General features: G+C 38.0%; 2 protein-coding genes across 3 annotated transcripts in view; both read right to left on the reverse strand.

Moving 5' to 3' along the window:
- Positions 1-1,562, reverse strand: part of BCAS3 (BCAS3 microtubule associated cell migration factor) — a 568,797-nt gene extending 567,235 nt beyond the window's left edge. The window contains 1 exon segment of the mRNA XM_079131371.1: positions 1,176-1,562. The gene's annotated coding sequence lies outside the window, so the exon portion shown is untranslated.
- Positions 1,563-5,844: 4,282 nt separating this feature from the next.
- The window catches only part of PPM1D (protein phosphatase, Mg2+/Mn2+ dependent 1D), a 45,586-nt gene continuing 36,685 nt past the window's right edge, over positions 5,845-14,745 (reverse strand). For both annotated transcript variants that reach the window (XM_079131400.1, XM_079131401.1), the window contains exon 6: positions 5,845-8,373. In XM_079131400.1, the coding sequence (XP_078987526.1) occupies positions 7,816-8,373 (558 nt within the window). In that variant the 3' untranslated portion in view covers positions 5,845-7,815. The remainder of the gene's footprint in view (positions 8,374-14,745) is intronic.

Genomic DNA, 14,745 nt, shown 5'->3' on the forward strand with positions numbered 1-14,745 from the left:
TCAAAATAAAAGGGCTTGGGATGTGGCTCAGTGGTAAAGCACCCCTGAGTTTAGTCCTCAGTAGTGGGAAGGTTTGGGGATAAGGTGAGCCTACAAAGTACAAAACATTTCCTGAAATTTCTAGCACACCAAGAAGAGAAAATATTTTTTTTAATTCCAAATTATCATGAACCAAAAACAGTTAAGGCTACTGCTGGACCCTTTGTTCTTTTGTTAACATACACTAGAAAGATAAGAGAATGATATGGGATGGAAATTGTAGCACAGGAGCAATTAGATAAATATTCTACCTTTGTGCGCCAAAATTAAAGAATTTATTTAAATTTTACGTTGAGAGGTGAAAATGAACATGGAACATTTCAAGACTCAAAGGAACCGTGACATGATACCACTCTACTTTCTGATTAAACCTGTTGGGAATCTCAGTAAGACAGCATGGCCACATTTAAATCATATTTTCAACCTCTGTCTATTGTAGCCCAATCTCCAGAGTCTAAATACATATGTATATAAACTTGCATGGTGTGAAACGACCCTTATCCTTCCCCAATGCATCACTAAATCCTGATCCTTGAACATCTAATGAGTCTCTGAATCACTAAGGAGGTTTTAAAAGCATGGAGTCTACTTGTTTAAGGTTAAAAGACGACTGACAGCAATATTAAAGCCCAGAGCATGGAACTAATCGCGAAAGAACCCAAAAGCATCACTTCTAAGTAGGAAGCATTCTACCACCTTATTTGAAAACTCCCAAACTGATGAGTCCCATCTCCTACACCTTTTGCCCCAACTAGCCCAGCTACCCTTCCTTCCTCAGGGGATAGCTTTCAACTCCAGCCCCCTCATCCCTCTCCTTTCCATTCCACCCTTTCTTTTCCGAACCAGTCTTCCAACCCCTGTTCTTTAAGGGCCCTGTCATCTGAGGACCACTCTCGCCAGCTCCTCAGGCCCCACTCTTCTGAAAGACACTCACACAGGGCTATCCACTTAACCTCCAACGCTGAGCCACCACTGCCCCCGGCCGCCCTCTGGCCCCTTGCCCTTCTCCCCTCCCCCTCTAGTCTCGACACCTCTCCCCCGTCGAATTCCTGCCAGTCAAACACTGCCCCCTCACGCTGCCTGCCCCTCGTCCGCTCCAAACCTCCCCAAAGCCAAGGATCCGCCAGCCCTCTCACCGGCCGCTCCGCCGGTAAACGCTGTTCTCCAGCTCCAGGCTCACTGTTTGGAGTCTCCCCTCGTGATTGACGGCTTCCACTTCCTACCACGCCTCAGCGGAACCACCCCGCTAGCCAATCCCAGAAGCAAACTGGCCTTGGCCGGGCACCGCCCTTGGAGGTCAGCTTCGCCAACCAGCAAGTAGAAAAGAGACGGACCCGCCTCCTGAACAGATCCAATCCGCTGGGGCTGGAGGGAAAACACAACAGTATGTAAGTTCGGGTGAAGTCGATGTATCAGGTTCGGTTGCGAACGCAGTCAGGTAGGCAGGAATTACGAACATGTCTATTTTAGTGCCAAACAGTGATAGTGGGTTTGTTTAGGAAAAAAAAACATGGCCCAGACACCGGCCAACCTCACCCAAACCTCTTAGACTGAGAACTAGAGGACAGGGAGACTGGTCTGTTTACATCGAATTCTCGCGACAGCTGGTTCGAAACTCAAAGCACGTGGACGTGGCAGCTGCCAATCACTCTTAGCTGGCCATTCATCCGTCCCGAAACCGCCTTCTGCCCCGCCCTTTGCGATATGTTTACCTTCCGGGATCCTAGTCTGGCTCGCTCCACTGATCAGCCCTGGAACCGAGGTGTTGTTGTTCTGGGTAAGGGGCATGGCGATGATTTGAGATTTGAGTCCCTTTGCAGAACCAGGAATGTCTTCTTACCACAGTTTACGCCTTCCTTACTGGAATCTAACCATTGTCATTTTTGTCATTTTTTTAAAGAATAAAAATTGATGTATTGATCCGCACAGTCTTTCATTTTATTTCATTTGCAATACTTCATATATTTATCAAATTTAATGCTAACAACAGCTCCATGAAGATATAGCTTATTAATAGGCACAGTTTTGTAACTAATTGATACAACAGAAAACATTAGAAAGACCTTAGCACAGTGGAGGAGGGAAAGATATAGTAGAAAAACTACTGCCTCGCGCAAGAAAACACAGAATCGCTGGGTGCGGTGGCCGTACACCTGTGATCCCAGCGATTCGACCCGGGAGGCTAAGGCAAGAAGACTGCAAGTTTAAAGCAGCCTCAGCAACTTGGACAGACTCGATCTCAGATTTTTTTTAAAAAAGAGCGGAAATGTGGTTCAGTGGTTAAGCGATCCTGGATTCAATCCCCGGTACCGAAAAAGCAAGCAGGAAACAAGAGCCCAGCGGGCGACGCACTCCAGTAATCACCGCAACTTAGAAGACTGAGGCAGGAGGGCAACTTCAAAGTCAGTATCAGCACATCAGCGAGGCCCTAAGCAACTTATTGAGACTCTGTCTCAAAATAAAAAGGGCTGGGGATGTAGTTCAGTGGTTAAGAGCCCTTAGAACACCCCCCCCCCAAAAAAAAAAAATTGCTTCCTACACTAAACAGTATTCTGAATTCCTTCTTCTCTTACTGTTGTATATTTTGGTTTTTGGTTTTTTTTTTTTTTTTTTTTTGGGGGGGGGGGGATTGTTGTTTGGTTTTGGTACCAGGGATTGAATCTAAGGGCACTTAACCACAGAGCCACATCCCAAGCCCTTTTTATTTTTTTTATTTCGAGACAGTCTCACTAGGTTGCTTGCAGCCTAAGTTGCTGAGGCTGGCTTTGAACATGTGATCCTCCTGCCTCAGTCTCCTTAGCCACTGGGATAATAGGCCTGTGCCACCATGCTGGGTCATCTCTGGCTTCTTTATTGTTTCTGTAATGTGTTTTGGGTGCTTCTTTTTTTGTAAATCCCCCCACCACCACCATCTACAACGTTAAATTCTTCCTAGGCAATAGATCAAGACTTTTACATTGTTGAATCACCCTCAACACCCAACAGCCATGAAACCACAAGTATTTAAAAATTAAAATTTATTTGAATGAAATAACTATTGTTCATATGCTATCCAGAACCCAGAGCAGAATTAAAAACAAAATCTCAAGACCAGTGAGTAATAATGACAAATGGGATCATCAACATTTGGATAAGGTTTTCAGTTTACATAGTTGATTTTTGTTCTGCTTTTTGTTTTGTTCGTAGTACAGGGGATGGTACTCAGAGCCTCATGCATACTAGGGAAGCACCCTACCATTGAGCTAACCCCCCAGACCTACATAACTTTTATTTATTTACTTTTTCTGGAACTTGGATTGAACCCAGGGGCACTCTACTACTGAATTACCTTCCCAGTCCCTTGTAAATTTTGAGATAGGGTGTAAGTTGCTGAAGCTGACCACAAACCCTCTCAGCCTCCCATGGTGCGGTTACATACATGCCCAATTGTGCCCAGCTACAGAGCTGTTTTTATATGCATTGTTAAACTTTGTAACTCTTCAACTATTTCTCTTCAAAGCCATGGGAAAATAAAGTAAACAAAATCATAATGGATGTACCTGTTCTCAAGTTCATTCACTCATGCATTCAACTAATATGAGTATCTATCAAGTGTTAGGTATGTTCTGAGTGGGGATACAGCCGTGAACAAACTGACAAATCATTCCAATTGCCCTTAGCCAAAGAATTTACACTCTGATGGGAAGACAGAAACAAACAAAAACCGAGAAAGTGAAATGCTATGAAAAAAAGAATCCAGAAAAATACAAGCAGCAGATGGCTTATTTTAGGTAATATAGTCAGGATGGGATCACACCTATAATCCTAGCTGCATGGGACTTGAGGCAGGAGGATCTTACCTTAGAGGTCAGCCTCAGCAATTTATTGAGATCCTGGCCTTCAAAAACAAAAAAAAATTAGTAGGGCTTGGCGATGTAGATCAGTGGTAAAACACCCCTGGGGACTGAACCCAGCACCACCCCCACCCCCAAAAAAGGAAAAGGTGGTTAAGTATAGTCAGGGAAGGCTGCTCAAGAGATATTTGTTTTTGTGTGTGTTGTTTTGTCTTGTGTTGTGTTGAACCCACAGCCTGGAGCATGTAAGTACATGCTCTACTTATTCCCAGCCTGGAGAGGACATTTAAATAAAAAATCTCAAATAAATGAGGCAGACATTCTGAGAAAGAAGTAGTCCAGACAAAAGGATCAAATTACCGATTCCTAAGAAGAGTTTTAAGGAAAAACAAGAAAATCAATATGGCTGAAATAAAGTGAACTAAGTCGATCGTTACTGCAAACTAGTTAGGGAAGGTAAGGAAATGACCAGATGCAATATGGTCTTATGCAGAATTATAAGGAGTTTCAATTTTTCTAGAGTGGGAACCTATTGGAGGAATTTCAGCTAAGAAGTGTCATTTTTATTTTTTCATACAGTTTGGGGAGATTGAGTTCAAGGGATAGCCCATGCTAGGCAAGTGCTCTACCACTAACTACATCCCCAACCTTTTAAATTTTTGAGACATGGTCTCACCAAGTTGCCAAACCTGTCCTTGAATTTGTCTTCCTCAATTTCTGGAGTAAGTGGAATTATAGGTGTGCACCATCATGCCTAGCTAACACTTGAATTTTAACAGAGACAAAGCAATCTATTTTCTTACACAACTATGATGAATATTAATGATTTCTGTACCAGCCCTTTTTATATATATAATTTATTTAGAGACAGAGTCTCACCGAGTTGCTCAGGGCCTTGATAAATTGTGGAGGTTGGCTTTGAACTTGTGATCCTCCAGCCTCAGCCTTCCAAGCCCCTGGGGATTATAGGTATGCACCAACACACCCGGCAATATTTTAATTTTCAATAAATTAAAAGACAGGGTTGTGCCATGCCTCTAGTTCCAGCTGCTTGGAAGGCTGAGGCAGAAGGATCACTTACCAGTCTGGGATACATATTAAGACACCATCTCAAAAGAAACAAAAAGAAAGGAAATCTCATTTAAGAAAAAGATAGCCAGGCTCGGTGCACACCTGTGATCCCAGCAATTTGGGAGGCTGAGGCAGGAGGATCACAAGTTTAAGGCCAACCTGGTCAATTTAGCATGATCCTATCTCAAAATAAATATATAGATAAGGATGTAGCTCAGTAGTAGAACACCCCTGGGTTCAATCTCCAGTACAGAAAGAAGGAAACAAGGAAAGAAAAAATGTTTCATTACTGATAGGAAAAACCTATAGTTTTTCCAGGCTGGAAGTATTGCTCAGGAATACGCCCAGAAATTCCTCATTGGAATTTCTGTGCTTGTAGATATACTATATAAAACCAACAGGGCCAGAGAAACAAGATGTATCCCATTTGTTTACAATAAAAATGAATTAAAAAAAAAAAAGACAAACAGGGCAATAGAGTGGTAAAGTTTCTACATTCCACTTTAAGTGATCAATTATTGAGTATAAAAGAATGTATAATTCCTAATGTAACCACTACTTCTGCCAAAATATTTTGCTTCAAAAATTAAAATTTAAGTTCTTAACTTTTGTTAATGGCATAGCATATTTCACCCCCAAATATACTTAAGTTTTCAGGTATCTTTATGATGAAAATAGCATTGTTCAGTGATGCTAGTACACACCTTATGGGGCTATTGCTCAGTAGCAGAGCACTTGCCTGTGTAAGTCTCCAAGTTTCTTACCCAGCACTGGAAAATATTTTTTTTGAAAAATAAAGATTACATAATCCATTACATTAATCAAGTGCAAATTTTGACTTCATGTATAGGAATATTTTATTTACAACCACTAGGAGATAAACGTGAAAAGTAGCTAAACAGACTTTAATATACATATATATTTGCTGAATTTCTACTTGGTGCAGCTAAAATATCATAGATATAAAAGATGGAAAATTCCTTCACAATGAATTGACTCCAAAATTGTCTATCAGTTGCTATGTCTTTATCTTGGAAAGATATGAAAAACAAATTTTTTGATATTCAAAAATCCTTAAGCTGGGGTTGTAGTTCAATGGTAGAGCACTTCTGGAATGTATGAGGCCCTGGGTTTGATCCCCAGTACCACAAGAAAAAAAAAATCCTTAAAAACCAGCCACACAGGGCTAGGCATGTAGCTGTGGTAAAGCACATACTTAGCAAGCAGGTTCAAGGTTTAATACCCACCACAAAAGAATTCAAACCAACAAAGCAGCCACAAATAATGTTTACCTCCATCATTGGTTCTCAATTAATCCTTCCATAGACAATAGGTATGCTTCCAAGTACATGGTTTCTAGTATATGTGACATAATCAATGTTGCATGTCTAAAATACATTTTTTAAAAATTTCATGGAGATTGAACCCAGGGCCTCAGCCATACTAAGTAGGCATTGTATCACTGAGCTACAACCCCACCCCATGAATTAACTCACTAATCTCTCAATGAGAGATCTTGCCTAATTAATAAATTTTTTTTTTCTCACAGAACACAATGCACCACACCAAAATTACATACTCTTGGTGTTTTAGTATTGTCCCTTTACCCCTCATATTACAAAAGTATAAATAGTGGGGTGTGGGGTTTTTTGGTTTGCTTGTTTTTTTGGAACCCAACACCTAGGGGTTGGAACCCAACGCCTTACACATACTAGGCAAGCACTCTACCACTGAATTACATCTTCAAACCCTGTTTTATTCATGGTTAATCACTACATATTTCACCAAATACTCATAAATCATAATCATATTCTTTTTGGATATTTTGTTTCTATGCATTCTATATTAAAAATTCGGTTTAAAACTGAGTATTACACATATTTTAAGTCATTACTCTAAAGCATTATCATAGCGCAATAGACTATTATTAATATATACCATTAAAACAAACCACCAACAAAAATCCAGTTACATGAAGAACAGCTCACTGATTTATTAGATGAACATACTCATATAATCAATGAAAACTGTACGATATAAAATAATTTAAGAAATGTTGGGAATTAGCAGCACCATCTGTTATCGAAATAGCAAGAAAAACTTCACATATTTAAGCAAACACTAGAAGGTAACTATTTAAACACCTAATAATGCCATTGGTCTGGGAAGACTGAGAAGGGTATTGTTTTAGCCAAACACACACCAAGATTCAATGAGTATATCTGATGGTTAATGTTTTAGAAAAATGCTAATGAAGTAAAAGATACTGCATAGTGTTTTAATTAGGACAAGGAAACTAACATCCAGCTAACTTTAGCATGGCTCAACACTTCTATGAAAAATTTAGTTCTGAATTATGAAATTAGAAATAAAAAATAATTTTTAAAAGACACGAGTAGTCTCTAGGAAACATTAAGTGGAACACAGGTCACTATGAAAATACATCACTCTTCCAGTCTGCTTAATAATTTACTTTAAAAAGTTGTGTTGTTTTCATCACAAGTGGCTTGTACAAATTTTTAATAAGCATTTAAAAAGTTTAAATGTATTTCTAAAATCTAATAGATTCTTCCGATTTTTTAAAACATTTAGCCCTGTTGTCACAATTACTGTGTATCAGAATAAGAGACTGAGTTTGTGTGAAGGATACAAATTTACACACATTGTACAGCAACTTATATCCTAACATCTACAAAATTCACAATTATAATACAAGCAAATACAAGGCCAGGATAAAACTGTTAAATTCCAAAAAGTCAAACTGTATACTCTTTTTATTTTGTCCCCTTAGAAAAAGTTCAACTTCGGTGCCAAATTTAAAAAGCCCTCTTATATCCTAAGTTTGGAAAAAACCTCGATTCCCAGATACTTTTTAGCAAACACAGACAGTTTTCCTGTGCTGATGTAGTAAAGGATTTCCAATTTTTTTGTGGCCCCTAAGTCTGCGTCGCATGGTGAGTTTAACAGAGTTCTTCCTCTGTGAGGTCGTGGGGAGGCTTCCAGGTTGAGCACCACTACTTCGACTTAAGCCATTTCGTCTGTGCTTCTTCATAAGGGGGCCAGAGTTGGATTCTTCCAATGTCCTTTTAAAGTTTGCTGGAGGGGTTCTTTCAACTTCTTGAGCTTTCATTTGACCAGGAGTTGACATCTTTAAATTTTTTTGGTCCAAGATGGTATTTGTTGAATTTGTAGGCACAAGGCCAACTGACAGGGTATTATTCAAAGAATCATGTATCCTTAAAGTCAGAGCTTTAGTGCAATTTTCTTCAAGTGGCTCTGGATCTTTTGAGGGTATAACCACAGCCTGGACACTCCCTCGAGCTATCTCAGCTGGGACCTCTAAAAAATTCTCTGAGAAGGCATTACTACGAACAAGAGCAGGTATATGGTCCTTAGAGTTGAGTCTTGGCCATTGATCCTCTTCCAGTGACTGAAAAACAGGAAGGTAAAACAAATAAGAAATAATTTATCCTAGAACTCAATAAATCCATGACATATATTAGGCTCCTTATGAAGTGATTAAGATGGCAAAATTATGATAAATATTCAATCACTTATTTATTATACAGTCACTGTATTGCAAGGCTCTATGAGAATAACCTAGGTGAGCGGAAAGCATATAAAGGTAATGATGACAATCCTGTCTTTGGGGTAACAGATAAAATAAATAATCTATTGGAGTGGGTTAAAATTCATCTAGTCACAAGTATTTCCTATCTACTAGTGAGTAACCAAAAATAAGATACTTTAAGGAACAAGATTTCTAAAAAGAGCCATAGGCACAAATTTACTAGTACTTTCACTTTGTATCCAAACAAAGATAAAGGTATTATAATCTATGTACATTTTAATTTTATGTGTAGCAACAACTAAATGCTAAAAAATAGGTCTAAAATGTGTGTTGTGCAGTGCTGGAGATAGAACCCAGGGCCTCATCCATGTTAGACAAGCTCTCTACCACTGAGCTACAGCCCCAGTCCCATAAATCTAATTGTTTTACACAAAGCTTTTTATTTTTCCATGGGGACCATCAAAAAAATTGTTTCAAGAAGCTATTAATAGCATCCTAATTTTATGGTAATTCAAACATATGCCTACCTAAAATTTTGAAACCATTTGGATTTTTCTTTTTTGAATGCTGGGGATTGAACCCAGGGGCACTCTACCACTGAGCTATATCACTAGTCCTTTCATTCTTTAGTTTGAGACAGGGTCTTGCTAAGTTGCTCACACTGGCTTCAAAATTGTAATCTTTCTGCCTCATCCCCCTGACTACCTGGGCTTATAGGTATGCATCACCACGCCCAGCTAGTTCAAAACCAAATGCAAGTAGTAATATTTTATACAACCTTTGTCTTAATAGTTTTTCAAGGCAAGAATCAAAATGCATGGAAAGACAGTAGAATGAATCAGACATAACTTCCCTATGTTCATATATGAATACATCATGTACAACCACAAAAATGGGACATATATCCCATGTATATATGATATGTCAGAACACATTCTATTGTCATATATGACTAAAAGGAATAAAAGAAACAAAATGCAAATAACTCTCCCCCAATTGTGTAAAATTTCCCTCAAATAAACTCTCAACCATATTCATAAAATATTAACATTATTAACATATGTAGAGTAGTAAATGGTGAAATATTATGACATCTTCCTCCGATATAAAATCCCATGTGAGTAAACACCTTTCTAAAAAGTTCTGTATAAATACATACTCATAGTAAGATAGTTTCCTTCAATGTATCTAGAATTGAAAGAAAAGAGAACCCGAAGCATACAGAATCTTGTAGACTGAAGTATCTCAATGTAACCATAGAAGCAAACACCGTAAGGGTTGGGGTGGGTGGCTTGGTACTACACCAAATACAGTCTCTTTTTTATTCAAAATATACTCTTGCTGGGCCCAGTGGTACATGCTTCTAATTCTAGCAACTCGGAAGGCTCAGGCAGGAGGATCGCAAATTCAAGGATAGGCTGGGCAATTTAGCAAGACCCAGAAGACTCAAATCAATCCTTAGCAAGAAAAGCGGCATCAACACCAGACCTTAAATTATACTACAGAGCCATAGTAACAAAAACAGCATGATATTGGCACCAAAACAGGTATGTAAGAGACAAACCCACATAAATACAATTATCTCATACTAGACAAAGGCACCAAAAACACACATTGGAGACAAAAAGTCTCTTCAACAAATGGTGCTGGAAAAACTAAAAATCCATATGTAGCAAATGAAATTAAACCCCTCTCTCTTACCCTACACAAATATCTACAGTGGATCAAAGATGTAGGCACTAGAACAGCGATTGCACCTAACAGAAGAAAAAAGTAGGCCCAAATCTCCACGGTGCCAAGCTTAGGAACTGACTTCCTTAACAAGACTCTTAAAGTACAAGAAGTAAAATAAAAAATCAGTGAATGGAATGGAATCAAACTAAAAAGCTTCTTCACAGCAAAGGAACAAATTAATAATGTGAAGAGAGAGCCTACAGAATGGGAAAAAATCTTTATCATGCACCTCAGATACAGCATTAATCTTCAGCATATATAAAGAACACAGAAAACACCAAAAAAAATAAATAAATAAAAATAACCCATTCAATAAATGGGCAAAGGAACTGAAGAGGCACTTCACAGAAGAAATACAATTGATCAAGAAATATATGAAAAAATTCATTATCTCTAGCAATTAGAGAAATGCAAATCAAAAAACTACGCTGAGATTCCATCTCACTCCAGTCAGAATGGCAACTGTCCAGAATAAAAGCAACAACAAATGGTGAGGATGTGGGGAAAAACATACATTCATACATTGTTGGTAGGCCTGCAAATTGGTACAATCTCTATGGATAGCAGTATGGAGATTCCTTAGAAAACTTGGAATGGAACCACTATCTGACCCAGTCATCCCACTCCCAGGTTTATACCCAAAGGACTTAAAATCAGCATACTACAGTGACATCAATGTTTATAGCAGCTCAATTCACAATACCTAAACTATGGAACCAACCTAGGAGCCCTTCAACAGATGAATGGATAAAGAAAATGTAGTATATATACACAACGGAATATTACTGAGTCTTAAAGAAGAATGAAATTATGGCAGTAAATGGATGGAACTGAAAAATATTATGCTAAGGGAAATAAGCCAATTCTCAAAAACTAAAGGCCAAATGTTTTCTTTGATATTTGGATGCTAATTCACAATAAGATGTTGCGGGGGTGGGGGGGGAGAATAGAGTGTTTTTTTTTTTTTTTTTTTTTTTGAGAATAGAGGTATTTTGAACTAGACAGTAGGGAATGAAGGAAGGTAAGGAGCATGGGGGCAGAAATGACAGTAGAATGAATCAGACATTATGGCCCTATGTGCATATATAATAACATGACCTGTGTTAACTCTACATCATGTACAATCAGGGGAATGAGAAGTTATACTCGATTTACATGTGATGGGTCAAAAAAGTATTCTACTATGATGTCTAACTAATTAGGATAAATTTAAAAATATGTTAAAATAAATAAATAGGGCCAGGAATGTGGCTTAGTGGTTAAGCACCCCCAGTTCCAAATCCCCAGTATGTATGTATGTATAATAAATAAATAAATAAGCTTTCTTTCTGAAGTCACTCACTCATTCATTCATTCATTCATTCATTCATTATATACTGCATGGCTTATTGAAAGTCTGGTTATTCTTGCCTACTTTAACAGTGAATGGAAGGTAGCAATTGTTTATTTTTTTAAGAAAGGGATCTTTATGTGGTCCAAGCAGACCTCAAACATGTGATCTCCCTTCTTTGCCCTCCCAAGTAATGGACATCAAAATTAATTCAACATTCTAGTATTGAGATAAAAGGAAAATTTCTTTAATACTGACACATGGTTTTCAATAATATCAACGAGAGTTTTGTGTCAGTTCATCCCTTAGTTCATTCAATTATTTAACCTGGTCACAAGCATATTCTGGGTGATCACAGAAAAAATAATAATAAAAAAATCATTGACAAAGAATTCATGCAGTTCTAATATAGAAACAGGTATGCAACAAGACCAGCAGCAAATAAGTTCTGTAGCAGAAGTCTTCCTACTGCCAAATAATCACATGCTGCTATTTAGGCACAAAAACAAGGAATAATCAAGCTATTTATAGGAATACCACATATTGCTGCAGCATAGATAACAAGGTTAGACACAGACTGAATTCCCTTATTAGAAAAAAGGAACTATTTCAGAGTTCACAGAATTTATTGTAATTACTCTTGCTGTGTCTTTTTTAAATTCACCAATTATTATTCTGACACTACAACTGCACTAGCTTTTCTTATCCCACTTCCTCCTTGAACTTTTCCTTTTCCTTCTCATTTTATTGGCACTCTGGGAATACATCACATCTGTTAGACCATGCAACTGCTTAAGTTTCTTAGACTCACCCCAGATTAACTTGTGGTGCTAATCTTTCTTGTTATATTCATTAAATATTTATTATATATTGATATTACTCCTTAAAAAACACATACTTCAAAATTTCACTGACTTGGGGGTCTCCTTCCATCTATGTTATAATCCAATATTAAACAACTAATTACAAATTATGCTTAAAACACAAGAGAAAGTAAATTTTACTTTTTCTGAAACCATCTCCTCTTTTCCCTCATCTTTCCTTCCCATAGCTCTTGGCTTATAAAACAAAACTAAATTTAGTTCTGCACTACAGAAAGAATGGAGAAAGAAATGTGTGTCATAGCAATCCCTTAAACCAAGGAATTTACTCCAAAACAAAGAATAACACACACCAGAATCCAACTAAAGTTGACATGTCTATAGATTTAACCTGACCGGACATGCATTGTCTAATATGAATAAACCTTTCTCTTTTTTTGGGGTGTGTGTGCGTGTAGTGGTAGAGTACTGGATTGAACCTAGGGATATTATACCACTGGGTTGTATCCCAGTCCTTTTTATTTGGAGACAGGATCTCACTAAGTTGCCAATGCTGTCCCTGAACTTGTGATTATAGGCATGCACGTGCCACACTCAGCTAAATGTGAATAAGTCTGAACCAAACTGTCATTACATTTATCTAGATGTTATTAGACACAGGATATTGCAACAATAAAATAAATCAGCGATGTTAGTGTATACCTCCTTTTAAGTCAATTAAGGTAGGCAAAATAAAAGCAATTTATTGGGCAGATTTTCTTCCACTACTTGTTAGAACAATCAATTCTAATTATTCTGATTTGATCTAAATATTTCCCCATATTTGGAAAGGGGTAATTGGTTAACAACCAACCATCCCTGTATATAAATTAGTGCATGCAAAAATCTCTTTATCAGCCAGGTCTGCTGGCACATGACCTCCTAGCAACTCAGGAAGCTGAGGCTGAGGCAGGAAGATCACAGGCAGGATGCCAGCGTAGCAATTTAGGGATAACCTGTATCAAAATTTAAAAAGAAACAAAAATAAAAATAAAAGGGCTAGGACTGTAGCTCAGTGCTTACCAAAACCGACAACAATCCTTACTTTAACTTTGGTCTTATTTTTAGGTGATTATATCTCCTAAATTTGAGGTTTGTTTCTTTCTGTATCGGTTGCATTTGTTTGTCATTTTCACAATCGCTCAGTGCTGGGGACTTGAACCCACGCCTCCAGCATGCGAGGCAGGCACGCTACAAGTTGGGCTATATGGCCTGCCCTGGTTTGTTTCTTTCTGGAGACAGGGTATCACATTACCCAGGTTTGTCAAACTTGTTGGTTCAAGCAATCCTCTTGCCTCAGCTTAATATATATATATATTTTTTTTTTCTTTGTTAGAATTGAGTATTGAACCAAGTGCCTTGCACATGCTAGCTAAATACTCTACATCTGAGCCACAATACCAATCCCCCTTTTTAAAAGTTTTTTATTTAACTAGTTTTAAAGAATTTAACCTTTATTTTTTTTAAACATAGTGCTGAGCATCAAACCCAGTGCCTCACAAATGCTAGGCAGGCACTCTATCACTGAGCTACAAACCCAGCCCCTCAATTTTATTTTGCTAAGTTATCTTGCAAATCTTGCTAAGTTATCCAGGCTGGCCTCAAAATTGTCCTCTTGCCTCAGCTACCCACGTAGGTAGAATTACAGCTATGTGCCACTGTGCCTGGCCTAAGAAATAATTTTTAAAATGTATTTTGTGTACAGTTTTCCTAATGCCAATCAACAGACAGAAATAATTTTTAATTTCAGGTCAGCATTAAGAGTGTTTATTCCAAACATAATACTCACTCCCTTACTGATACATAACCCTAATGTTTCCTTCTCTATTCTAACTAAAAGTCAGTTACTCAAGAAAATCAGAGAACTAAAAAGTAGTGAATACATACAATATTCAGAAAAAGGTAAGTAGCCGGGCATATGGTGCACACCTGTAATCCCAGCAACTTGGGAGGCTGGGTAGAAGGATTATAAATTCGAGGCCAGCCTCAGCAACGTAGTGTGACCCTGTCTCAAAATAAAAAAAAATAAAAAGGGATGGACATGTAGCTCAGTAGAAGAGCACCCCTGGGTTCAATCCCCAGTACCACAGGGTGGGGGAGAGAAATACACAAGTAAACATAAGCTCCAAATTGATTGTTTTAAGAGTTTCAAAGGAAAGAAAGCTTTGACAAGGAATTTCCTTAAGAAAATTACTATACAATAAATAATTGTCAGTTTTTTTTGGGTAGTGCTGGGGGTTTGAACCCAGGGCCTTCAAGCATGCTAGGCAAGCATTCCACCACTGAGCTACATACCCAGCTTGTTAA

Source organism: Sciurus vulgaris (genome assembly GCF_902686455.1).
Source record: "Sciurus vulgaris genome assembly, chromosome: 3".
Classification (NCBI taxonomy): Eukaryota; Metazoa; Chordata; class Mammalia; order Rodentia; family Sciuridae; genus Sciurus; species Sciurus vulgaris.